This window comes from Lacerta agilis, chromosome 2 (genome assembly GCF_009819535.1).
Source record: "Lacerta agilis isolate rLacAgi1 chromosome 2, rLacAgi1.pri, whole genome shotgun sequence".
Taxonomy (NCBI): domain Eukaryota; kingdom Metazoa; phylum Chordata; class Lepidosauria; order Squamata; family Lacertidae; genus Lacerta; species Lacerta agilis.
This window is the reverse complement of record NC_046313.1, coordinates 77527227-77553475: the sequence shown is the minus strand read 5'-3', so window position 1 is coordinate 77553475 and position 26249 is coordinate 77527227. Positions and strand designations below refer to the sequence as shown.

General features: G+C 43.3%; 1 protein-coding gene across 25 annotated transcripts in view; it reads right to left on the bottom strand.

The window, feature by feature from the left end:
* The window catches only part of CACNA1D (calcium voltage-gated channel subunit alpha1 D), a 184382-nt gene extending 171772 nt beyond the window's left edge, over positions 1-12610 (bottom strand). For 15 of the 25 annotated variants that reach the window (XM_033140898.1, XM_033140903.1, XM_033140908.1 and 12 more), the window contains exons 1-2: positions 12303-12546; positions 10705-10810 (exon numbers count right to left, since the gene is read on the bottom strand). In XM_033140898.1, the coding sequence (XP_032996789.1) occupies positions 10705-10810; positions 12303-12475 (279 nt within the window). In that variant the 5' untranslated portion in view covers positions 12476-12546. Of the gene's footprint in view, positions 1-10704; positions 10811-12302 lie in introns of all 25 variants that reach the window. The other 10 variants (XM_033140913.1, XM_033140914.1, XM_033140912.1 and 7 more) reach the window with 3 other exon arrangements.
* Positions 12611-26249: the final 13639 nt, after the last annotated feature.

Genomic DNA, 26249 nt, shown 5'->3' with positions numbered 1-26249 from the left:
GATCAGCAAGCCCTAGGCTCTGTGGTTTAACCCACAGCACCATCCATGTCCCTATGCTGTACTTTACTCATGTCAAATCATGCTAACTTCTTAGCCACAGCCAATATACTTTGTAGGTCAGCTGCACATGATTACATGAAAAGAGGAACTAGCAATTAATAACAACCTTAGGATTCCTTTGATTCACCCCCCAGCCCCCACCATTTTTCTACCCATAAAAAGATTAATAACTGAAATTTATTTTTTAATATAAAGTAAATATAAAGGGACCCCTGACCGTTAGGTCCAGTCACAGACAACTCTGGGGTTGCGGCACTCATCTCGCTTTATGCCTTTTAGCAAAATCAGCCAGGCTATTTAGCTTTCACCTGCAGGGCTAAACTGTTTTGTGGGGGGGGGGACCCTTTAAGAAACCTTGAGTAATTTATTCAAATTGCTCCTGAGAAGCTTAAGAGATGACCCCAAGTTATAGATAAAGTTAGCCAGTGGCAGAGAGAACAGACATTTAAATGGTTTTTATTCTTTCTTGCTTGCTTGTATGTAAGGAACCATCCCTACAGCTCTAAGGCTCAACAGCATGTTATTCACATAGTTTGCCCTGAAGTGCAAGCTTTTTCTTTTACAAATTGCCAGTGTGGAAGGTCGGATTCAGATCAGGATTCTGGCACCAGATATAATGTAAGGATAGAAATGGCATAGTGCATCTGCAGCAGCACTTCCAGACCCCTTCATCTGCCCCTGCTGCAACAAAGCATGTCTCTCCCATATCAGTCTCTACAGCCACAGCAGGCGCTGTAACTCTTCAATGATTTGACTTCACCCTGAAAGGCGCACTACTCCATTGTTTCCCATGACAGAGGCATGCCAACAACAACTTTGCTCCCCGCTTCAGTACAATCTCGCCGGATCACTGCAAGAATACACTTAGTTTGCACAGCGGGTGGAGGTGGGAATTCCCATTCATTCCAATGGCAGTTTTCCACCCACAATGAAAATTGCAAGTCAGGGACGTGGGCTGAAACAGATCAGAGCAACAGCAAGGACGAAAGGATTAAAATTCCCCTATCACCTTGACAGAATCCCAATCAAGAAAATAATCTTATGCTTAACACCAAAAAAACCAAAGAATTTATAATTGACTTTAGGAGAAAGAAAAGTGTATTTTTACCATTGCACATAAATGGCGAGGAGGTGAAGAGGGTTGGCAGTTTTAAATACCTGGGCATTTACATCTCCGAGGACCTCTCATGGACTGTAAATATTAATATGGCTGTGAGGAAGGTGCAGGGGAGGTTGTATTTCCTGAGAATGCTCAGGGGATTGAATCTATCTCAGCACCTACTCCTGTCCTGTTATCACAGTACCATTGAGAGTGTCTTAACCTATAGTATACTATCGTGGTATGGGAGCAGCTCTGTAACGGATAAAAAAGCTTTACAGAGAATAATTAAAATTGCCCAGAATGTTATTGGGCTCCAACTACCAACCCTGGACGAGATCTTCACGTCTCACTGTTTGAAGAAGTCACACAACATCCTGAGAGATTCCACCCATCCTGCTCACAACCTTTTTGAACTGTTGCCTTCGGGCAGAAGATACAGGATAATGAAAACTCGAACCACATGCCTTCTGAATAGTTTCTATCCAAGAGCTTTGATTGCACTTAATAATGATCTCAGGGTCAGTAGTAAGAAATAGTAAGTAGTGAGTAGTAAGGAATGAGACAGGCTTTTAGGTTATGCTATGCTTTTAATAGGTTATGTTATACTCTGGATTATGTTATGTTTTAATAAGGATGAGAGTGTTGGAGATATGTGCAAATGTGTATGGTAAATCCGGTCTTTGGGTGTTTGATTTTCGTTGTTGTGTATACTGTGTATATACGGACAATGACAATAAATAAATCTATCTATCTATCAGGGCCTACAATGAAAAGGAAAAAAGCTTGCACTCAAGAGCAAACTATGTGATTAATGTCACATATAGTTAAAATAAAAAGGAAACCATTATATAAGTGTCTAAACTACTGAGTTTACACATCTCCCTTTATTTGTAATATCTGAAAATTAAATATAGGCACACAATTGCAGCCCTATCACCACCCTTGCTTTTCAGAAAACCTTGCATAGTGAATAAAAATTGCTTGTAAATATCTACTGACCCTGACATTTATTTCTGTTTTTAAAGTAACAGATCTTAATTTGGTTTGTGTGTGTGCGTGCGTATATCTGTGAGCACATGCACGTGCATACTGTATGTGTGTATTCTGCAAATCATCTTGGCTGTCATAAGTGATTTATAAGTTTTCAAAACAAACAAATACAATTATAAGAATTTTAAACACTACTTTTAAAAAAATGACCAGGCAGATCTTATCAAACAGCTGCTACATGCTTTATATGAGAAAAGACATGCTCTACCAACTGAGCTCTCCTAGAGATAACATAAGCCAGGATACTGTGCTTGCCATAAAAGAAACAACAAGGCTTGTCTTCCCCCTAGCATGATAGTTTTCTATGCAGATGGACAGTTTTGTATGGAGGAAAATGCAGTTATGTGAGTCTCCTTCCATAGTCTGATATGGAACTGTCTGGGCACAGATTTACTGCACCACTGAGAAGTAGACCAATATCTTTGCAGGATCTCAAGTAGTAAGAGAAGATAAAAGAGGTTGTACACTTCAATATATCACAGAGCTAGCAATGTTAAATTCTCAGCTCATATCTCTGTTCTGACAGAAATGCAGTGGGTGGCTTTTTGCAAGCTAATATAGTTTGGGTTTACCCGGAATGAAAAGAGCTTTTAAGCTCTCTATCACACCCAACACACCACCTCTGGAAGGTTCTGGGTGCTCTCGTGAGATCTTGCAGGCCAATCTAAGTTCCCACAAAATCTTGCACAATCATCCCTAGCCTTCCAGAGCTGTTGTGCTGAACAAGCCTTGCCACCCAAGCAAGGCAAAAAGCTCAAAAGATTATTTTGTAGGTCTGCTTTTGTTACCTGGCACAAAAAGAGCTTTTAAGCTCTCCACCTTGCTTGCTAGCCAGGACCTGCTCAGCACAGCACCTCTGAAAGTGCTGGGGGTGTTCTCTCTCCTCCTTACCCACTAGCCATGCTGTGGCTCCTGTTTGAAAGAAGTGAACACACTTCCTTCTCTTGAATTCGTAGGTAATGCATGTGTTACTTTAAACCAACATAAAGTTCTGTGTAGTAATCTAGCCAGCATTTGCTTGTAGTCTTTGCTTTTGTCGAAGTTAAGCCACTCCTAAAAGCTGAGTCCATTTTTTGTTTGCTGTTCTCTCCAGACAATATGTCTACTATTTCTCGCTTTGTAGCTCCACTCATCCTGTAAATAGTTCCTGCATGAATAAAACCCTTGAACTCTGGAAACTGTAAATTTCCCACCTTAATTCACCCTAACTGTAAGCAGACCTTTCAATTATATGCAATTTTCATGTAGATGCAAAAAAGTAAGGATGAAATAAATTGTAGAGGAAATATTCAGTGCTGAGTAGCCAGACGACAGGAAAAATATATAATAGGGCTAGAGGGACTACAGATAACCAAGGGTGAGAAGCAGGAGGATATAAAAGAAGTAAAAGAGGCACACATTGAAACAGCACAGCTAAGGAAAATCTGGAAAGATGTCCAAAGCACATTCAGCCAAGGAAGGCACACATCTGATATTTCATGCCTTACTGACAAAAAAGCACTTACTTACAGCAACTTCCATGGTGCCTTGAATACATACACACACACATGCTTTTAGCCTCTAGGCAGCTGTCTCCAGGTCTGTGCCCTACAGTCCAGTTGCAGCACCAGTGGGACCATGCCCCTCCACCAGCTTATGTACCCTCGCCTGACCAGGGTGCAGGCACACAACCTGAAACTTCTACACAGAAGCAGTCACTGCTCTTCTCTCTTCAAGCCCTTCTTGGTCCTAGGAGACAGTGGGATGGGGGAACATGGGGACTTGTCCGGCCTGTCCCTGACCTGAAATGCCTCTTCCTCCGTCTTTCTTCTGACACATTCTGCGCTCCCACCTCTGCTTTTGGTTGCTCCGACCTGTCCTCTTTCCTCCTCCCTGGCTCCTGCCTTGTGAGAGGCACTAAACCCCATAAATCTCTGGTTCCCTCCCCAGTGTCAGACCCCAGCCACCCTGCCTCCCCCCTCCCATTCCCTGCCAGAAGACAACCAAGGAAATGAATGTCATGAAAGCAATAAACAGAAGCAGAGTTAAGAGGTACTGCTTAGATAAGATCTGATTCTGACATTGTCCCCACAGAGAAAGGAGCAATTCTGAACAAAATCTCACACTACCATTTTGTTCCAGAATACAATGTCATGTAAGAAGCAGAACTATCTTCCGTAAAGGATCCAACAAAAATTGGCTGATTCAGTGGCAGGGGAATCTAATCAAGATAGTCATGAATATTGCTTGCACACAGTCAGTAAAAAAGCTTTACTAGCAGCAAGGCCAAATTAAAACAGTACAGACTTTCAAGATAAGGCCTAATGAATATTAGCAATTATCCCAGTGGGTGTGCTCATCAGGAAGGCAAAGAAGAGCAAAGGAAGAAAGAAATATTGTTCTTCTCACAAAAGACCATTCAGAGGAATCATCTCTTTAAAAACAAACTGGATTTAAAATTGTGTTTGTTTGCACAGTACAGGGTTTCTGTTATTAAAGAATGGACACTTCTACCTTAAAATTTAAATTATTCCTGTTTGTGAGACGTGCACATCCAGTTAAATTCTTCATTGACAGAAGCATGTGCAGCAGCTCCTAAGGCACAGAAAATACACATGTGCTCACACTTCTAGCAACCACATGGCTGACATTAACTTTCCCAGGTTCAAAGCAACAGTGGGACCACGCATCCCCCACCTCCAGGCTTATGAACCCTCATCTGACAGAGTGCAACCTGGGATTCTACTGCACAGAAGTTGTCACTGTGCTTACCTCTTCGAGTCCCTCCTGGTTCTTGGAGACAGAAAGGCAGGGGATGGCATGGATTCGACCAGCCCACCCCTTGCCTAAACAGCCTTCCCCCTTCCTATTCCAACATGTCCTGCGTCTCCTTCTCTGTCTTTTGACTGGTCAGACTCTTTTGCCTTCCTCCAGCTCTGGCTTCTGCCTTGCAGGTGGCACAAAACCTCATAAATCACTGGGCCCCTCTGTCCTAGTTCAACCCCTTGACCCCCTGCCTCCGCCAAACACTTGTCAGAGACCTGACAGCCCCTGACAGCACATTTGCCTTTGAGTTTTGTATTGGGTTATTTTGTTGTTGCATTTTAAGGGCATCTTTCAACTACAGACTTGGTATGTTTTACAAAATAATCCTACGTGAGGTTTGGGAGAGGAAGAAGAAGAAGAAGAAGAAGAAGAAGAAGAAGAAGAAGAAGAAGAAGAAGAGTTTGGATTTGATATCCCGCTTTTCACTATCCGAAGGAGTCTCAAAGCGGCTAACATTCTCCTTTCCCTTCCTCCCCCACAACAAACACTCTGTGAGGTGAGTGGGGCTGAGAGACTTCAGAAAAGTGTGACTAGCCCAAGGTCACCCAGCAGCTGCATGTGGAGGAGTGGAGACGTGAACCCGGTTCACCAGATTACGAGTCTACCACTCTTAACCACTACACCACAGTGGCTCTCCAGACACAGATCCACTGCTGCATCCCCAAGCCCTGCTGGCTTACTTTTTCATTGCACCAGCCATTTCACTGCAACAGCACAGCTGAGCGGTCCAAGAACCAAGTCCCATGGGCAATCTGCAAGGCTTGGACCCTCCTGCCCTATCTTTCCTCTGCTCTCACCCAAACGCAGTTTCAGGGCTTTCTGCTTGCTACCATCACTAGCAAAAAAGCCAACAGCAGCTTTCCGTCCACCTGAGTATAGCTGGGGGCCACATTACAACAGTCCCCCACCCTCCATCAGCACTCCTCTCTGATTGTGAAGGCCAGCAGAAGGGCAACAATATGCCTTTCAACTCCCTCCACCGCCTCCCTCAGCAGGGCATGTGTGTTACATTGTACACTTGATAGTTATCCTTGGTTTGCAAAAATTCTGGGAACTGTAGGTCTGTAGGAGAGAGGCTAGGAATTTCTAACAAAAATGACCAGTACACTCTACAAAGCTAAAAAAGCCAGGACTCTTGGGAAGAAGGGGTCGCAATGGTTATATTAAGATTTGTAATGCTGTTGTAACCTATGCCACATCCTGCTTCGTTATCCACCAAAGATCAAAAGTCCCCTAAGAAAACACATGATGAAATCCAAAGCTCATTCTGCTTTTTGCAAGGACCTCCATAGCAGCATCTCATTCCACCCCAAACGTAAGCAGTGTGGACTTCAGGAAAAGGAGAACAGCTGCAGCAATTCTCTGGGGCAATGAATTCTCTACAGCAATCGCTATTAACAGAAAATGTCTCGAGCATATTGCTCCAGAAGTATTTTTGTCAATTATGATCCTACTTGTTCTAGTCCAGTGAAGTAAGTGCACAGCAGCTGGAGCTGCACACACTGATCTCTTCTTTTTAAAAAGAAAAAGGGGAAAAAAGAAAATCAGTTGTTTGGCAGGGAAGGGGAAGGTTTTCCTCCCAAACAGCTGATCACCAGCTTTTTCATACATATAAAAGCTGCTGGATCAAAAAAGGGAAGTGCAGAAACAGCCTGTAGCTGCACACATAGTTCCTCATGTAGCAAGAAATATGAGCACAGATTGGTGGCAGGGCAACTAACTATTAGTTTTTATCAGGAGTACACTAGTACTAACATTTTAAGAAAGTCTAACGAGTCCATTTTCAATAAGAAAACCCAGCCAGATGGGCAAGGTATAAATAAATTATTATTATTATTATTATTATTATTATTATTATTATTATTATTATTATTATTATTATTATTATTACTGAATTCTGGAATTCATGTCCTCTTTGCTGTCCTACTCCAATTCCAATGCATCTTTCTTTGGATGGGGGAAAAATACATTAACACATACACACACACAAACACACACACACACACACACATCATTTACGGATTTGGGTTTCTGAAGAAGTATGATAATATTTCCTGGCTTTATTATACCTTTTTAAATATCACATAACATCCTATTTTATTCTGAGAGACAAAATGCCTTCTGCTTATGTTTTAGCAGAAGCTATCGCATTTTATCTGAGTATTTATTTTTGGCCTAGCAATCAGCTTTCTTCATTTGTAAGCTTATTCCTCCACCAAACTACCCGCTGCTACCCAAGTTCAGTGGTTTGAAACTGACAATGTTATGTCAGCAGTACACAGGCACCTGAGGTTTTTTAAGGCCGCATGCTTAACTTTACACTACTGTACTGACAATGCCATGCTATACATGTCTACTCAGAAGTAAGTTCTATTGACTTCAATGGCACTTACTTCCAAGTAAGTGTGTATCAGATTGCAGCCATAAAGTCTTGCAGACAACTAGCCTGAAGCATCTGTAGGCAAAGAATTGTGCTGAGCAAGCTGAAATATGGGGGTCATCATTTAGTTTACAAAGTTCTCCACTGTAAATTGATTTAAATGCCTTGGATGAGTTGATGGGTAGATTTTATTTATAAGTGCTGTCAGTCACAATTTGTATTAATCTAACATTTACTGTGACAATCCATTTGGGGGTGGAAATTTGATTGTACAATTAATAGTTTCATCCACCTTGCCTACTGTGTTGATTGCCTTCCATGGAAGATGGATTAAACTTTATAATCCGCCATGTAAGTCACCTAATAAAGAAGCTGACATATTGATATTATTCACTAAAGTGAACTGCTCACTGTCGGTGTAATCAGTTATGCTGCTAGTGATGCACGTGACCTGGGCGAAAATAAAAATGTCTTCCAGATCTCAGCAATTCCTTTTTACCCTTCACACAATACGCAGAAGAATGTCTTCATTTCCTAATGTAGGCGGGGAATGCCACCATTGTAAACTAAAACTTAATCTATTATAAAAGAGGCACTTCTAGTGTTTGCATTCAAGGTGCACAATACATGATGGCATTGGCAGATCTCCTATATGCTGCTTTGCTTTGTTTATTTTTTATTGAGTTTTATAAACAAGAATAAAGGGTTGGGGGTGGCTTAGGGCAGGGGTCGGCAAGGTTTACCTCGCCTGGGCTAGTTCACTCCAGGGGAGATCCCTCTGTGGGCCGGATTGTGCGAGCGTGTGCGTGCCCGCAATTTCCGGCGTTTGCATCTGCGCATACATGATTTCTGGCGCTGCAGAAGCTGTCCTACTGCCGCGCTGCTTTGCTTTAGCACAGCGAGCAGGAACTCGCCAAGCAGGTGGCTCAGTTCGGGGGTGGCTTGTGGGCTGGTTAAACGACCCCTGTGGGCCGCTTGTGGCCCATGGGCCTTAGGTTGCCTACCCCTGGCTTAGGGTATGGTTGGTTGTCTTTGGTTGGCTGTAGTGAGAATTGTTCACAAGCAAACAACCTGTCACCTTTCCCCTTCTAAAGTTCAGAACCCTGCCAATTACTTTTTTACTTTGAAGTGCTAGGTACATGTAGTTGGGCTGTCAGAATTAACCCAAAGACTGTGGGTGACACCCAATGCAGCCATACGCAGAATGGACCCATTCAAAGCCCTAACAGTCTACCCTGCAACATGGGCAGCCGACCTGTGGCCCGCCCACCCTGATTTACAGTCAGTAAAATTTACTGTAAAATACACAATTCATGATACAGGGGTATCAATTATTGTACTGTAGAATTAAATATTACAGAGCTGTTGTTTTTAAATGTTCCTCATCCATCTAAATAGCTTTGTATGCAATAATCAATTCAAATAAATTGTAGCCAATTAAGCTTTTCCTCACTGCTCAACAAAGTCATTAAGGATTTGTGCAAATGTAAAATGTGTTTCTCTGAACACACAGTTGCATAATACATACAGTCCAATGAGAGCTCTATTGCCAATACCCAGTGTAAAACTGTGAAAAATATACAAGATTTCTTCGTGTAAAGAAACCTCAAAGACATTTTTAAAAAATGAAAGCAAGACGTATAAAAATAAAATACTTAAACTTGCCCATGAACTAAGGCAAAATGATTGGTTTTGAACAAGGCATAAATGTGCAAAGTTAAAACAAGATGAACCCAGCTAAAATTCAATAAATTGCCATCCTCTGATGCAGACAGATGCTTTACCCACTTCAAATAATGCTTTATGATATTGGTTATTAGCACAGACCTCCTAGTGGATTGACAGTGACACAGAGATTTGTGTCCTAAATTTCTGGGAGCAAAAACAGACTGCTCAGACACACTGCTACATAGATGGTTCTTCACATTGACCTGAAAAGCACTCCTTGTATACAGAATCTCAAGCTAAGATACGAGCAAGCAAAAACTGTGTATCAAGAAATGTTGAATTCTTCCTATTTGGTTTTATATGTTTCAATCCAAAGATACCAAAGAAGTGTTTGACTGTACCTCTAAAAATACTAAACTGAGGGTGATAAGCACCAATATATTTTAAAAGATTGAGAAAATAATGACAAGGTCAATCGTGACTACCAGAATCGAAAGATTACTCAGATCTATTTATTTGGGGCTGGCAACGTGCTCAAACAAGGATCTGCAGACCACCTCTGCTTTCATCTTAGAAGGATGTGCATGATTTGTTACAAAGACCCTATGCCTCAAGCATCAAGCACAGAAGGCTTAAAAACTATGAGGACACTTTAAAAAATAATAATCCCCCATACATGAACAGAAATCCCAGCATAAGGAGGTGTGCCACATTTGAACCATCCCTAGGTACATTTTTCAAGTCACTGGACCACAGAGCCACAATGTATGGGGAGGGGGGCAGTTGTGTTACAGTATGAAAAATGTGGGTGATCACTGGAAGACACAGGCTGTCGTATATGAACTCTAAAGGGTAATAAAATGATCCTGTGCAAAGGCTGGAGAAATAACTTGCACAGCAGAGAAACTTCTTTGGGTTTGGGGAACCATTTTATCATGCAATCATCTGCTAGTTTGGAAACAGTAATTCCATGTGCAAAAGAGACTTTCCACTAGCAGAAGAATACCTTTGGATACATGTCCATTGTTTTAATATATAAACCTTAGTATCTGCTGCAGTACATAACATTTACATGGGTCAAGCCCCGCTGATGCTCTCACTGAAATCAACAGCTTTATGATACCCTTCCTTCCAGGGTCTAATCTTTTAATTAGGGAGCTAACTTTGTCCATTACTTCCTAGTACAGTAAATCCTTATCATAGAACAATGCATTTAAAGGTACATCTCTATTGATAATATAAACCATTCAATGCTACCATGATTTTTATTTTAAAATGTGAAAATAATTGAAAGTACATGAATAGAGAAATAAAAGTTCATGTGAGGGCTGAGCACTAACACGGCAGACAGTATAAAACATCAGCAACATATAAATCCAATTACTGTGTCCCTCAAAATGCATTTGTATCTCCCCAAGAATTATCATAAACCATCTTATTATATCAGAATCCAGAGCGTGCCTATTGGAACTGGCAACCAAAGCAGCAAAACACATTTTAGAATGTTGGTTCTCATCTCACCCACCCCAACTAAATGTATAATTCATTCCATACTTTTAATAAGGTTTAATGTACATTTTTTGAAAAATTAAAGAACTTCAAGAAAAGGAGAGAAATCCAAAAAACCCCACATACTTACCAAGTTTTGATTTGTTGAATTAGAATCATCTTCTGGGAATGGGATGTAAACAGCTAAGGCCACACAATTGGCAAAAATAGCCAGTAATATAAATATGTCAAATGGTCTGAAGTATCTTGTTAAGGAACATCCAGTGTTGGGATATATTTATATACAACTCAGTCTAATTCCTTACTAATTTGTGCATTAAGGACAATAGGCTTGCTTCTGAAGTAAAACTGACATGTTTGGGCTCTTCTTTTGACTGGTGGAAGTGACAACCCATCCTCCACAAGCATCCATTATATTGTCTCATCGAAATCTTTTTCAGCACATGACCTTTCATCGATGCCCTCTTTTTAGTAACAAACTGCACAATTACATTATTTTGCACAATATATACACAGATAGATATATACCGGTAATAAAAATCCAATTACATAGTACATAATATTGAATCAATAGTTTGATTCAAATATTTGAAATGCTTACAGATCAGTTCTCTCCTCAATGTAGATACCGATCATTAGTGCTAATGGAATCTGCATAGGCACAACAGGCACGGAATAAAACCACAGTGATATCTGCCTATATCTGGATACAACCCAATTTTGGCACATCAATTTTACATGGGTACGTACAGATTATTAGCTAGGGAGAAAAATGTAAGAACATACTAGTGAAAAATCTGTAGCATTTATAGAATATAAAATAACAGTTTTGACCAGTCACATACTTATGCATGGGTTGGTTCAACTGAAATTGTAAGCTGCAATCCCATTTAACTCTGAGCAACCCCAATTGAACTCAGCAGGACTTAGTTCTGGCTAGAAATGTATAGGATTGTGTGGTTAGTGTACTAATTATATCAAAAAAGGCAACTTTTTTTAGCAAAGTAACGTACTACCCATCTTGCCCGAAAGGCTCTTCTGTACATTCATTTTTGAAGCACAAATTTATCCTATCAGAACGAAGTTCTAAATAGTGATGACACAATGAAGTCTCATCTTGTGGCATCAGGTAATTTGCTTTAATAAGCACATATGAATCTATGCATGTGTATCTAAAACACCTCAACAATAGCTTAATAAATGTGAAATAAATCCTGAAGTCCAAAACACTATGTATTAAAGGATATTTTTAGAACTGCATTTTAAGAGCACAAGACCTTGTATCTAAGACTCAGACTACACATTACATAAAAGTTACATTCACTCCTCTCTGCCACATTTCGTAAGTCCAAATCAACATGGACAGGCTATAACTTAGCAGTTTTAATCCCCTACCCAGGCTGCTTTTTCACCCAGAGGAGAAAATCTAACAGGGAAGATTTCGCCACCATCACCTCAGATGAATAAAGGAGGCTTAGGGGGACCGATTTTTAGTTGGGAAAGGGTTAAGCAGCTTTTCCTCTACTGACATTTTCTCCATTCCAATTTCCAACTTGCCAAGGCTGATTTTAGTTAAAATGAAAAGGGGGGAGAGAGAGTAGGAAAACAGCGATAATACAGAATTCTGTGCAGTATGTAGTCTAAGCCCAGGTCAGTGTCTTTGACACACTTTTGAGTATTCAGAGTAGAGATGGTAAGAACAACAACAAAACTCATAAAAAAGGATACTTCCATTCTACTATACCAATGCAGGCTCTCCGGATTGGGTTATTGAGGGATAAACAGAAAAGGGCCCGGGCTGGTCGACTGTTGGATGTATTACCCTGTTTTTTGCTCTTGGCATATTGCTGGCGTTTTCTTTGGGACAGAGATCCTACAGGTTGGGCTGGCGTGGTGCTCATGCTTTGGGCAGCCTTGGCTTGTCTAGCAGCATCAATTGCAGCTTGCCAAGATAGCTTGGATGGTGCTGAGCTGTTCGACTGGAGAGTTGGTCCGTCACCAGGAAGAGGAATTTTGGTGCTATTTGCATAGCTTGCTTCTGTAGGGAAAAGTGGGGAAAGGGGAGAAGAAGATGCATTTATCCTGTGTTAAAATAATCCCGTCCTTTTTAAACTGCTTGCGAGATAACTATCTTTCACTATATTTTGAAGCATGTTAAATTTAAAGACTTGGGGGATCACATTTACAAACATTAGCATTTGTCTTGACAAGTTCTGAAGTTAGCACATCCTGAATCCTCAAGGTATATTAAAGATATATCAAAGAAGCTGAATTCAAATCAATCAAACCAATTTTACAATTGATAAAAGAGTCCGGTTTCCAGCTAATAGAAGTTTCTTCATTTGATTATTTGGTACAAACTGCCTCCGCTTGTTCCGAATGTAATTACGGATTCTCTTAAATCCATAATATGTGAAGTCATTTCAATCACTACAGAAACTGGAATGTATCCCTGCTGACATAAACAAACAGGCAAACCAATCCTTTCAACGTAAATATGCATTGCTTCTTGGCTAACATAGTAATTCTCTCTTTGATAACTGAACACACTTTCCCCAAAAGACAGTTATCTTTAACGCTATACAGCAATTACTACTACTATGGATCCACAAATTTTGTCTAGCATTACTTGTGTTTGCTGCTAACTCTGCTACTTTCCTGAGGCTACTGACATGTGCAGAGGACTTAGGCAGAGCAGTCTTTTCCCCTTGGCTTTATACTGCATTTTGAAGAAACTCAAGATTGCCTCCAAAGTACAGCATGAAAACAGAGGCCACCACTGCATCTCTCCAGGCTTGGGAGAGGAGTTAGTCTTGTCTCTTCATGTTGCATTTTGTCACATTGCATTTTGAAGACTTTGGGTGGTGTGACAGCAGAAACAAGGTATGGGGGAAGACTGCAATCAACCTGGCAGTCAAATTTGTGAACCCTTGATAGTAACTAGCAAAATGCCTCCTGTGATGATGGATAAGAGAACTTCTATAGAGGGAACGCATGTATATTGCAGAGCACCCTGGTGTGGATTTTGCTCTCACCACAATACTGTCCCAAGAAAAGCTATTTATTTCCTCCTGTTGAAATGAATGGCAGAAAGTTAAATGCTACACTCAGAGACACCACAGGATAACGGGGGGGGGGGACTGATTCCCTAAACCAGGCCCCTAAGTCTAAGTTTTAAAATTAAAGCTATAAACCATCCTGATATCTGTTTCTTGGACATGTCAGAGGGTGGTAGAATGGTTGCATGGTAGTCAGAATTGTGGGCACAGATTTTTGGATATCATTCAGCAACAAGAGCATCTGTATAATGAAGGCAGCTTGTGTGTGTGTGGTTTTTCCCCCCTAGAAGCCCTTTGCACACACCACAGCACACCCAGGTATACTAAATTCATAGCATCTACAAGATAAAGATGAAGCTGGTGGTCTATGGGAATGTACCTTTTTTGTAAGTATGTACCTTTTTTTAGATTTTAAAAGCTAAAGATTTAATTCTTAACAGCCAGCCTTCTGCAAAACTCATATTATGGTGTGCATTCTTAATCAAAAGTAGAACTGGAACATCAGAATCTGCTCTGCTTGTGGATTCTAAATATTTAATTAACTCATTTCAGAGAGAACCTGTTGCAAAGCCAATGCCAATGTACGTTTTACTCAAAACAAAATAAAAAAAATTCTTTCCAGTAGCACCTTAGAGACCAACTAAGTTTGTTCTTGGTATGAGCTTTCGTTTTACTGTTAGCTTATACATCCAGCACTCACCCTCCTGCTGACTTGTATATTGAATCAATGCTTGTCTGTCCCCAGTCTCATATCCTTGTCTACATCCTCCCTCTATTAGCCCATATATAGGCAATATATAGGCCATAACCACCCATATATAGCTTGTCACTGCTAACCATGTGCTCTAATCCAGGAGTGGCCAGTGTGTGGTCCTCCAGATGTTGCTGGACTGCAGCTACTATCACCCTTCAACAATGGCCATCTAGAGAGCTGCAGGTTGTCTGGGTCCTGTTGTAAAGCAAGCTAAGCAGATAATGAAAAATCCAAAATGAAAGCAGGTAGGGATAGCAGGGGGTCAGTATGCCCTGATCCCCATAGTAGCCATTGTCCGCAGTGTCCTAAACTTCAGTGTTCTCCTAACCTGTATAGGACAACTGGGACTGAAAGACCAAGGCAAAAAACACAACGTGTGAGGCTGCAGGGCATGCTTATTGTGTGCAATATGTGGAGGTTGGGATGAGAACATAAGAAGAGCCCTGGGTGGTCAGAGCAAAGGCCCATCTGACCAGTGTTCTGTTCTTACTGTGGACAACTGGATGTTTATGGAGAAAGCCTGCAAGCCGGACCTAAGTGTCCCCACTTGTGTTCCACAGCAAATGCTAATCAGAGGCAGTAGTGAAGTCCCTAGTCAAAGTGTAGGCGGTGTGAAGAAATACGTTGCTTTGTCTGTCCTGAGTCTTCCAACATTCAGCTTCATTACATGGCTCCAGATTATAGTATTATGAGAGTGAGAAAAATGTGCCTTTTCTGAACCTTTCCCAACCCTACAAATATACTTTTCCAGATGCAACAATCAGAACTGAACAGAGTCTTCCAGGTAAACTTGCACCATAGATTGGTATAGTGCCGGGTTCCCCAAACTAAGGCCCGGGGGCCGGATGCGGCCCAATCACCTTCTCAATCTGGCCCACGGACAGCCCGAGAATCAACATGTTTTTACATGAGTAGAATGTGTGCTTTTATTTAAAATGCATCTCTGGGTTATTTGTGGGGCATAGGAATTCATTCATTTTTTTTTTTCAAAATATAGTCCGGCCCCCCACAACGTCTGAGGGACAGTGGACCGGCCCCCTGCTGAAAAAGTTTGCTGATCCCTGGTATAGTGGCATTATAATATTGGCTGTTTTATTCTCAATCCCTTTCCTTATGTCCCATCCCTAACATAGAATTTTCCCTTTCCACAACTACTGCACACTAGTTCAACACGTTTATCGACACCTGAACTTATCCTTTTCCTGCCTTTTTTTGTACATGAATTTAGTAAGTGACTTAACTCTCAAATCAAAGGTTTTTTGGTCCTAGAATACAGAATAACATCAGCAATGAAACTGGAATCTCCCTAAAGTTTACAATTAAAGCAGATTGTTTGGAAGAAGCAGCCTAAATTACAAAGAAAGAAGATGCAACGGACCTTGATAAGGATCTTAGATTCTAGCCTACCAAGTGTGCCTGCGGGAAGCAGCTTCTAACTGTGCTCTAAACTTGAGGATATATGTGAGGGGGGAAAGATGGAGGGAATGGATGCAAAGGAAATTAGAGAAAGAGAAATTGACAAGAAGCTTTGCACAGGCAGGGGATGAACTAATATCTTTTGATCACTGCTCTTCAGACAGAACAAAGATGTAGCAAAGATACTCTTCCAAAAGCTTTTTCTCCCTTTACTGAGGCGGGGGAGGGGGGGCTGTTGCCATGTCCTGTGCCCCTTTGCATAATCTAGTGACAAGAACCTAATGTGCACATACAGAGATGCAAAACAGAGGTGGGTTGGGGGAGAGTTTAAGATGGCTCCCTTGGGGTGGGTGAAGGTTGGGGAGAAGGTTGTTGTTGTTAGCATGTTTCCCACCGACCAAATAATTAATGGATCTTGCATTAAATCTCAGAGAAGGGAGAGTGGGCAGAGAGTGATGAGTGGCTGGCCCATCAGATTGCACGGGGTCACATCAGCAGCTGGGTCCATTGCTAGGTTACCCAAGGAGAAGAAGAGTTCCTGCCTCAGGTGACCGTTTGATGCAACAGCAAACGTTGTCAGATTCACTCTACAATTATTTCTCCTAGAACCATTTCGTAATTCCGCCCCCTCCTCCAAGTTGCACTGCTTTCTCATTCTTCCTTCTCCCCCACCCCGCACTTCCGTCTTTCTATTTTTATGGGATGTCAAAAACGAAGGCGGTCAACCTATTGACCCCTCTCCTTGGCAAAGGGGCACCACTGAAAGTGAACTCCAAAAGGGGGGGGGGCTTATCTTGCCCCTGGCGCGCGCGAGGAAAAGCACGCGCGCGCGTGCGATATCAAAGTCGCTGTCAATTTCAGGAGAGATGAATCATTTCCACGCAACTCGCTCTCTGGGAGAAAGAGGAGCGGGAGGTTGACGGAGGGGGGGGCAGCAGCAGCGCCTGCCCGAGCCTGTTTGCAAAGGCGATTAACACACACGAGCCCCATGTGTCGTCTCTCCCTCGGAGCTCGGCGAAGAGGTGGAGGGGGGGGAGCGCTGCTCGCCCGTCTTCCGCAAGAGCCTTAACCACCAAGGCACATGCCCGGGGCGCCCGCAGCAAACAAAAAAACAAAAAAAACCCAAACCCTTCCGTCGAAAGGCGCCGCGTCCCCCTTCTCGCCCTTCCTTCCCTCCCCAGCTTCAGCCCAGCCTCGCGGCGAAAGGCAGACGTGCGAAATCAATGCAACGCGCTCCCGCGGGAAGGGGAGGCGGCAGAGGGAAGCTCGCTTGCCTTCGCCTCGGGAGCCTGCCACAACCCCGTGACCCCCCAGCCCTTCCTTTCGCCAGCCCCTTAATCCTCCCCGCGGTTCCCTCCTCTAATCCCAACATCCCCAAAATCCCTAGCTGTTTTAATCCCAAGGCATCCTCCTCCTGCTGCTGCTGCCGCGGTTGTTGCTGCTTCGGGAGGCGGCCAGGGATGGAGGTGGGGGGCTGGAAGGTGAGGGCGAGCGCACAGCGGCGCGGCTCTTACCATCATTGAGCTGCGGCTGCTGCTGCTGCTGGGACATCATGGTCACTTTCCTGCGGGGGCCCCCCGAGACGCGGGCGCCGCTCCTTTCGCCCTCCTCCTGCCCGTCCGCCGCTCCAAGCCAGGCGTGAGGCGATGCCCCCCTCTTGGCCCTTGCCCCTGCGCTGCCTGCTATCCGGCTGTCCCCATGGTGGCAGGGCGGGCGAGCGAGCGAGAGGGCAAGGGCTTGGAACGGGGTGGGTGGGAAGAGTCGCTGTGGCTACTACAACAACCACCGCCTCCGCCGCCGCCGGTTCTTCTTCTCCGCCGCCGCTGCTTGCAAATCCCTTCGAGTTTGGGCCAACATGACACTCACATCCGGGTGACACGGGCGCTCTCCATCCCTAGCAACCCGCCGCCGCCGCCGCCGCGGCTGCACCCTCTTCCCGCCCCGGCTGCCGCCTCTCTCGAGCCCGCAGCCGCTGCCTGGCTGCCTCCCGCGCAGCCGTCGCCACGCGGGTTAACTCTCTAGCGCCTGCCGCCGCCGCCGCCGCCACCTGCTGCTGCTCAGCGAGGAGGAGGAGGAGGAGGAGCAGGCGGGCGCAGCGAAGGAGAGGCAGGCTGAGCCGCGCAGTAAGCAGCCTAGAGGCGAGCTCCAGACCGGCGTCCACAAATAGCAAAGAGCGCGCCGCGGCCTTAACCCCTTCCTTCCTCCTCCTTTCCGCTCTTGAATGTCTTGGAAGCAGGAGAGAGCAACTGCGTTGCGAGGGGGTTCAAGGCCGCCTGCAGACCAGGCCCGCCTCGGGCGTGCAAGCTGCGCTTCGTACTCCCAGGAGAGCTGCGTGCGTGCATGCGTGCGTCTGGGCGTGTGACCCACCTCTGCTCCTATAACTGGGCGTGAGCCTCTAGCTAAGGCGGCCGGGCGCGTATTTGCCACCAAGGGAACCTCCAGGGTTAGAGGCTTGCAGCGCCTGGGCTTTGCGCGCGGTTTTGCCCATATGCAAACTTCCGGTGGCATCTGGGCGGCGGATGCTGCTGCCCTGGTAAATAAGAGCAAGGGAATTATGGAGGGAGGCCTTGCGTGTGAGAGATGGGCACTTTTTACACAGAGGGGGAGAAAGCAGCAAACACTACCCTGAAGCTTCTTGTGTTGCACATGTGTTTGTGAAAGCTGGCAATGCGGGTGGAAGAGGAAGCATCTATTCCTTGTCAGCCAGGGGAATTTTACACTTGCCTTAGGTGAGGACCAGCCACGTGTTGAAAACGCGACGGCCAGCAGGCTGTTCATATTGGAAGAGATGAAGTTGTGGGCAGGATGCCGTTTCCTCCTTTCCACTGCAATCCACATCTGGGAGTTAGAGGGAAGGGTTTCCAGGTCAAATCGTGTGCATGCGCTGACAGACTCAAATGAGCCCACCACCACCATGCCTTTATTTTATTTTTTAAAAGTAAAGCACTGTGGAGGAGGCTTGATGTAGCTACTCATGACTGAAGTAAATGTACTGTGCATATCTTCTTTCGTTAGTACACTAAGAGTCAATCAGCTTCGCAGGGAACTTTTACTCAGGGAAGGATGAGAGTAGGTGGGTTTCTTCCCTACATAACTTGCACTGCTCTCCCTTTCATCATTTCTTTTCCCATTTCTCCTCTTTCGTCTACTGCCCACTTTGGACTGGAAAGGTTAGCCGGGGAGATCGGTGCTGGTGGGGGCAAAGATGCTCTGGTCAACGTTGAGTGTCCCTATTTGCAAAATGGCTGCTCCTCCTTTCCCTGCTTCCACTATGGGGCAAGAGAGTTTGTCTGGCATAGCTCAGAATGGGTTGAGCCGAATGACATATGGAAGTCAGAAGATGGAGGGTTAGTTGCTTTCTCTCTCACTTAAACTGACAGAGACTCTTTAGGTACTATGTGCACCCTCTTTGCAAGGCACACGGAAACACTTAACTAGCGCTCCTGCTTCTTGTCACACTAGAACAGGTGGCCAAGTGGCACTTTGATTTCCTCTACTGTCCTAACTACAACTTCAGCAGCCTAGTCTTGCCACTGAAAATGACAGGAGTAGTTTAGAAAGATTGTACTTGTGCATCTTTCATCCTTCACCTTCCATGATGTATGTTATCAGATCTATATCCATGCCACCATTTACACCCTTATTGATCCCCTATTAATTCCAAACCTCTTTAATGAGCCAGTACCATACCAGCCACTAACCTGTTCTCTTTCTATTTGTAATAGAGGCAGCCAGTTTTATCTAGATAAATATACAACAACAATAACCTGACTTGGGTCCTCATTGCTCACAAATTGAGGGAGCAACTTCCCCCTTAATCTGCAGCCTCACCTATCATTTCCCACACAGTTTCCAACGGTCCCCCAACCCTGAGAAGCAGGTTTTTTGCAAGAGGGGATACAGGGGGCTGCAGAAAGAAGCAGGAAAGCCCAATTCCATGAACTTCCATTCAAAGAAAAAAAGTTAGGAACCAAGCCAATGTTTCTAAGTGTTCTAACACTGCTGACATTTTACTTTTGCAGCTCAGATAGCATAAAAAGGTAAAGGACCCCTGACAATTAAGTCCAGTCGTGGATGACTCTGGGGTTGCGGCGCTCATCTCGCTTTGCTGGCCGAGGGAGCTGGCGTTTGTCCACATAGAGTTTAGTAAATACATCAAGTAATTTAATGCAAATTATTTATCTTTGTTTTGACACTCTGGAGTTGTAATATTTTTTAAACAAAATCATTCATACTTGAATATCATAATTTGTAATGTTAGAACTGCATATGAAACACTTTAATTAAATTATCCAATGAAATGGATGCTAATGAATACAGTCATTCATCCTGTAAAATAGGTGATTTTCATCTGCTTTCTTTAGTAAACTGAGATATCCAATTATTCTGCTAAAATTGATTTGTTTTTAGTACATTAATGGAATACAGTGTTGACTGTCTTATTTGCTATTACATTACTTACATGCTAAATGTTAATACTTGCCTATGTTTATTAGCAAATGCTGGGAATAATGAGATTTTGGAGGGGAAAATAGCTTTTAATGGAATAAATGTAGCGTTCTTATCTGCAGTGTTATCCCTGTAACATCACATCATACCCTACTGAAATTCATTCACACTTTTATATTAGTGAAATGGCATGTGAAGAAGCTAGCCTGTTAATTGTTCACTCTCTCCCCACTAGTCTGAAAAGTACCCGGTAACGATTTTGGGATGTAAATCATAATTAGGGGAGCAATCCAAGCCGCTGGTATGCAGCAACAGGGTTTAAAGGAATGCTCACTCTGGACAGGATGAAATGTGGGGAGGGTAATCCTATGTTTTTATTGCGCCAGCTCCAGGGTGGCACAGAAGAGAGGCCCTGATTGGGCTGAATGCTGGTAGCTGGACCATCTTAGGATTCAGCAGTTCCATTTTGGGAGTATACAAGAGGTGTAGTCAGGAGCTCCACCCCTGATGGCAGATCCGGCACAATCATCCAAAGCTGGACAGAGGGACACCTGCACCTCTACCAAACCCCCTCCAGTGTGGTAGATAAGTGTGAGATAAGCCTCATAACTAATCTGTGTAAGTCTAATCAATGCATGAAGGGGTTAATACTATAGAGTAAGCTGTCCTGCCAGGCTTAGCTCACCTTGGGCACTAGATAATCAATACAGTACTTTCTTCCCCTTCAGTCAACTTGTGAGGAAGGCTGAGCTTGTTGATCTCAAGCCACTAAAGTTCCTATACCAATAATTTAGGAACTTTCACCACTTTGCAACTAAGCCAAGTTTTTCTGCCTGTGCAGTTTTTTGGAAGCACATGAATCTCACCTTTGGAGAGTTTGTAAGTAAACCAATTTTAAACTTAGCAAATATGTGGTCTTCGCCTATGCCAGGGGAAGTGGGAAGCCTTGGAACTCACTTTAAAGGGCATATGTTAAAGGTCTGACAACCTGTATTTTTACTCTTTGCTGCATATTTTGTGATTTTAAATCTACTGGGGTTCTTTCACCAAATAGTACTTGCCCCAAACCTGGGTCTTGGCATCTAGGAAATTCTCCTATATATACATTGGTGTTGCATTGTTGGCATCTGTCTGTCACGGGAGACAATGGAGTGCACCTTTAGGGGTGAAGTCAAAACTGTTGGAAGGCTAGACCACCTTCTGTGGCTGTAGAGACCAATATGAGAGATACATGTTTTGTTGCAGCTGGAGCAGATGAAGGTATCCGGTTGTGCTGCTACAGATGCACCATGGCGTTTCTATATACAGAGAGCAAGAATTCTATCTATATACTGTATATCTATACTTCTTTTTTCCACCAGCAATAAGAGCATAAGACGGACCCTGCTGAATCCGACCAAAGATCCATCTAGTTCAGCATCCTGTTCTCACAATGTCCAACCAGATGCCTATGGTAAGCTCACAAGCAGAATTGGGAATTTCGATTGTGCTGTATGTTCAGCGGAACACTTAATGCAGGGATGTACAAGCAAGCCACAGTTAGCCTAAGAAAACATCCTATAATTTGCCCCCAAAGCATTTGAGCTTTTGCAAGCGTTCCTTTTCAACACTCACAAAAGATTCTATGACACCTGCAAAGCTCACATTTCTGCTGCCTTCTCCCCACTTTTCTCGCTCCCAATGCCAAACAAGTTACCATTGGGGTGACAGGATAAGAAGGTGGCTGCAGTCCTTCTTAAGATCTCTGGCAGAGCATTCCACACACACACCTCACCATCTATGACAGACTACCAGAGTCCCAGGGCGGCAGCAACTCCTTAGATAAATGAATTGGAAAAAATCAGGAATAGCAGCACAAGTGTGAAATGTAGACAGTAGAATCCTTTTTTAGTTAAGGCCACTGGAAAACAGAGATATTAATGATATACTGCTGTCAGCAGCAATATTTCTGCAAAATCCTTGACTTGCGCATTCATATTTTCTTCTCTAACTTATGAAATACACACCTACCTGAGACAGGTTCAAAATATGTCAAAAATTCTGCTTGATCATTGTTGATATCAGGTGTGAAGAATGTACAGCTTTCTATATTCCTAAGCTCTCTGTCCTCCCCCAAAATCGCCTGGTTAAAATTGTTTTCACTTTAGAAATCTGATAGCCAGTACCATGGCTTAACTGAAGGGCAAATAATAAATGCATCTGCCTATGTACCGGTATATATGGGTAGGATATGGTCACACTTAAGTGTCTTTGCACTGGCACTATGTCATTAGATGTCATCTTGCTCGACCACAGCTCCAACCCCACAGCCTAAAAACTGCAGTGAAACAGTACTAGGCTGTACAGTTCAAGGCCTTGCATGCCCCCTAAGCAGATAGAGAGGAGTGTTTGGTGCAGAACATCTCTTTTGGTGTAAGGTCACTTCATATGCACATATATGTTCAAAGATGCACATTAGCTACAATAATTGGAAACCCAACTTGAATACCAATATATTCTGCCTTGATAAGCACCTTAGATCTGTGAAAGTTAGTAAACAGATAATAGCTTTCCCATAATTTGTGGACAAGCATGTGCCAGTATTTCTCAGCAAGGCCATTTTCTCTGCTGGAACTCACCAGGAAGTTGTTACGGTGAGTCGTTGGGCAACTCAGGGCAGCCCTGAACAGATGCCGGTTTGACAACAGCTGCATTCACACCACCCGCACAGGTGCTAAAATCTACAACAAACTGTCTCCCTAGCTGGCCACCCCTGGTTCTGGTGCAAGTCAAATAAATGTGCCCCTGCCTCCCTTGTTCTCTTAGATTCCGGCAGATGGCTAGAGCATCTTGGAAGGGACCTCATGCAAACACAATGGCAGAGACACGCGGCTAGGAGTGTAGTGACTAGGAGCTAGGTGGAGTCATAGATCTAAATGTTTAAATGTTCGTTTTGGGCTTCTCAGAAGTACAGTACGTAAAGGCACAAATGCCAGTCCGCAATGTAGTCCACCTGAGAGATGCTGGAACTGCACTCTGGCACACTCTGGCTGAAAAAATGTACTTTAAACAAAGATTAAACAAAGCTGATTTAAGCTTCCCTTGTTAAAATAATCTGTTTATAGTCCTGTTCCCCAAAATATAAACACTGATCCCGTACAAGTTGCCCTGAACTTTGCAGTTGGCTAAGGAAATGGAAGCAAAAGTATTGATCGAACTATTACAACCTCCAGAACACAGTAACAGGGAATCTACTTAGGTGGATGGAAATTCAAGCCTTGGGGCTGAATATTAGATAGTGCACAGTAATTCATAACAACAATGTAGGGAAAAGCTGTGTTGGATTTCGTAAGCTAACAGAGAGTGCTCAATGACCTCTTCTCTATCACGAGAACATCTCTGATGTCCTGGAGTAGTGATAGATGAGATATTATAAAATGCTTGAAACGTATCCAGTGCAGTATCAAATTAATGTTTATGAAATAACAAACAAATCATGGGCTATATGCCGACTTCCTACAAGTTGCCCTTGAACATAATGGAAACCCGTTGAGAACAACCACCGCTCAATATTCCAAGGCACTGAGCTGATAGATGAGCCAAATCATTACCATGAAATTATGGTTTGGAAGCAAGGGTGTAACATTAATTTCCAGAGACTAGGAAATTTACATCTCAATATAAGTTTCTAGTTTCCAGTAATTAAGAATTATATATCCAAATGAATGGATGCTGGCAGGTACATCAACACAGTTCAATAAGGTTTTTTATTATTCATGCAAAGTAAAACAGGCTCAAGTGGACCATATCTTGGGACCCTTCCAGTTTCCTATTGTATATTGGTTCTTTGAAAGTACCTCTCGGAACAGAGACCTAGCTATGAAGAGCACTAGGCATTAATATCTTCAGTCATTTAATCTGCACACTGTAGGTCTTTGTCCTGAGGTCATTTATTCCCATAAATTAAATGCATGGTTCTCCAGCAGTGATTCTTAGGCAACCTGGAAAGTATTGCTTGAAAAACCATTTCAACCTGAGAAAGGTTTCATATTGGATAAGAGATCCAATGAAATTGCTGATAAAATTGTCTAATAGCAAGAAAGATATGCTGGTGACAATTATTAGGAAGACACAATTTGAGTTTACTGTCCAGTAGATAGATAGATAGAAAGAGAGAGAGAGAGATTGTGGGAGGAGGAATGCAAAATTATTTAACATAGAATCATGGTGATTTATTTGAAAGAATCTCTCCTATGTTTCCCCTACTTAACTAAAAATGTACTTTGGCACTGAGGTCCAGTTTTTTGCAGATAAAAATCTCTCAGAATCCACCGTGGGAGCAAACTTTTTCAGCAGGGGGCCGGTCCACTGTCCCTCAGACCTTGTGGGGGCTGGACTATATATTGAAAAAAAATATGAACGAATTCCTATGCCCCACAAATAACCCAGAGATGCATTTTAAATAAAAGGACACGTTCTACTCATGTAAAAACACGCTGATTCCTGGACCATCTGTGGGCCGGATTTAGAAGGCAATTGGGCCGCATCCGGCACCCGGGCCTTAGTTTGCCTGCCCATGGCTTAAAGCATTTGGCTATGGAGCTGAGTTGAGAGCAGGAGGAATTTTTTCAGAAGAAGCCATAAGAAACTAGAATAAGAAGTGATTAAGTGGAATATAGTTGATGAAATCTTATGCCATAACAAATTTATTAGTTAAAAGGTGGTGGCACCCATAATGTGGAACAACCTCCCTTTATAAATCCAGCGCACTGAAGAAGAAGAGGAGTTTGGATTTGATATCCCGCTTTTCACTACCCAAAGGAGTCTCAAAGCGGCTAACATTCTCCTTTCCCTTCCTCCCCCACAACAAACACTCTGTGAGGTGAGTGGAGCTGAGAGACTTCAAAGAAGTGTGACTAGCCCAAGGTCACCCAGCAGCTGCATGTGGAGGAGTGGAGACACGAACCCGGTTTCCCAGATTACGAGTCTACCGCTCTTAACCACTACACTACACTGGCTCCCACTGTTCTCTGCTTGATGCTTTCAGCGAATGCTGAACACCTTGATGCCACACAAGCACCACCTGATTATTAATACTGATTGGTGCATTTGCTTAGTCGCTGTGGAAACTGGAAGCTATATTATAGTTCACTATTTTATTTATGTCTGTATTTTTTTGTTTGTTAATTACTCATTGTATGCTGAAATATTTTGTACATCATTCTCAAGTATTTTAAATAAAAATAAAACTTGTTTTTCTGCAACAAACTAACATGGCTACTACCCCTCTGGAAATTGGGAAGGAGGGAGTTAATGTTTCACCTAGAGTCCATATACTCCCCTCTCTAGCTTCCTTTCTTGAGTCTTGAGAGGGAAATCATGGGTGGCACTTCTATGTCAGAGAAACCAGCAGCTTTCTCAGCTGGAGCCATATAAATTCTACATTTGCCTTGACTGTTAAAGTGCTGCTTTTTCACCATCAGAATAGGGTGCTTAACATCATACCATGTATAACAGCAGGAGAATGAGGTGGGTGTAGTGAGAGTGAGTGACAAGTGGAAGCGAGTGACAGGTGAAATGAGAAGAACAGATAGGAAAGTCAAGAAAGCAACCGGGTATAAAGGCTAGTGGTTAAGACACCAGTTCAAAAGGGGAGTCAGGTATGCTGGGAAAGTCTATTAGGTAGAAACAATTATTCATTATTTCTTAGTGAATGACAGCACAGCTTCTAGTTGTGTTCCTAAAATACTGTAGCTGGCCGACATGGCATGCAGCAGTGGTTGGCAGGGGTGCAGGGTTGGGCAGCCGCACACACCTTGCCTCCCGGCACCAGTGTCACTGCGGCTTACTGGGAGAGAGAGGCAGTGGTGTGGTCAGCGCCATATGGATGGACTGGCAGAGTCAAAGCAGAATGCTGGTGCATTTGCAGAGTGCTGGCCTCCCTGCCGCCTCACCCATCTCCCGGCAAACCTCAGTGCTGAGCCACTGGACACCTAGCTGCTCTGGATTAAGAGAAGG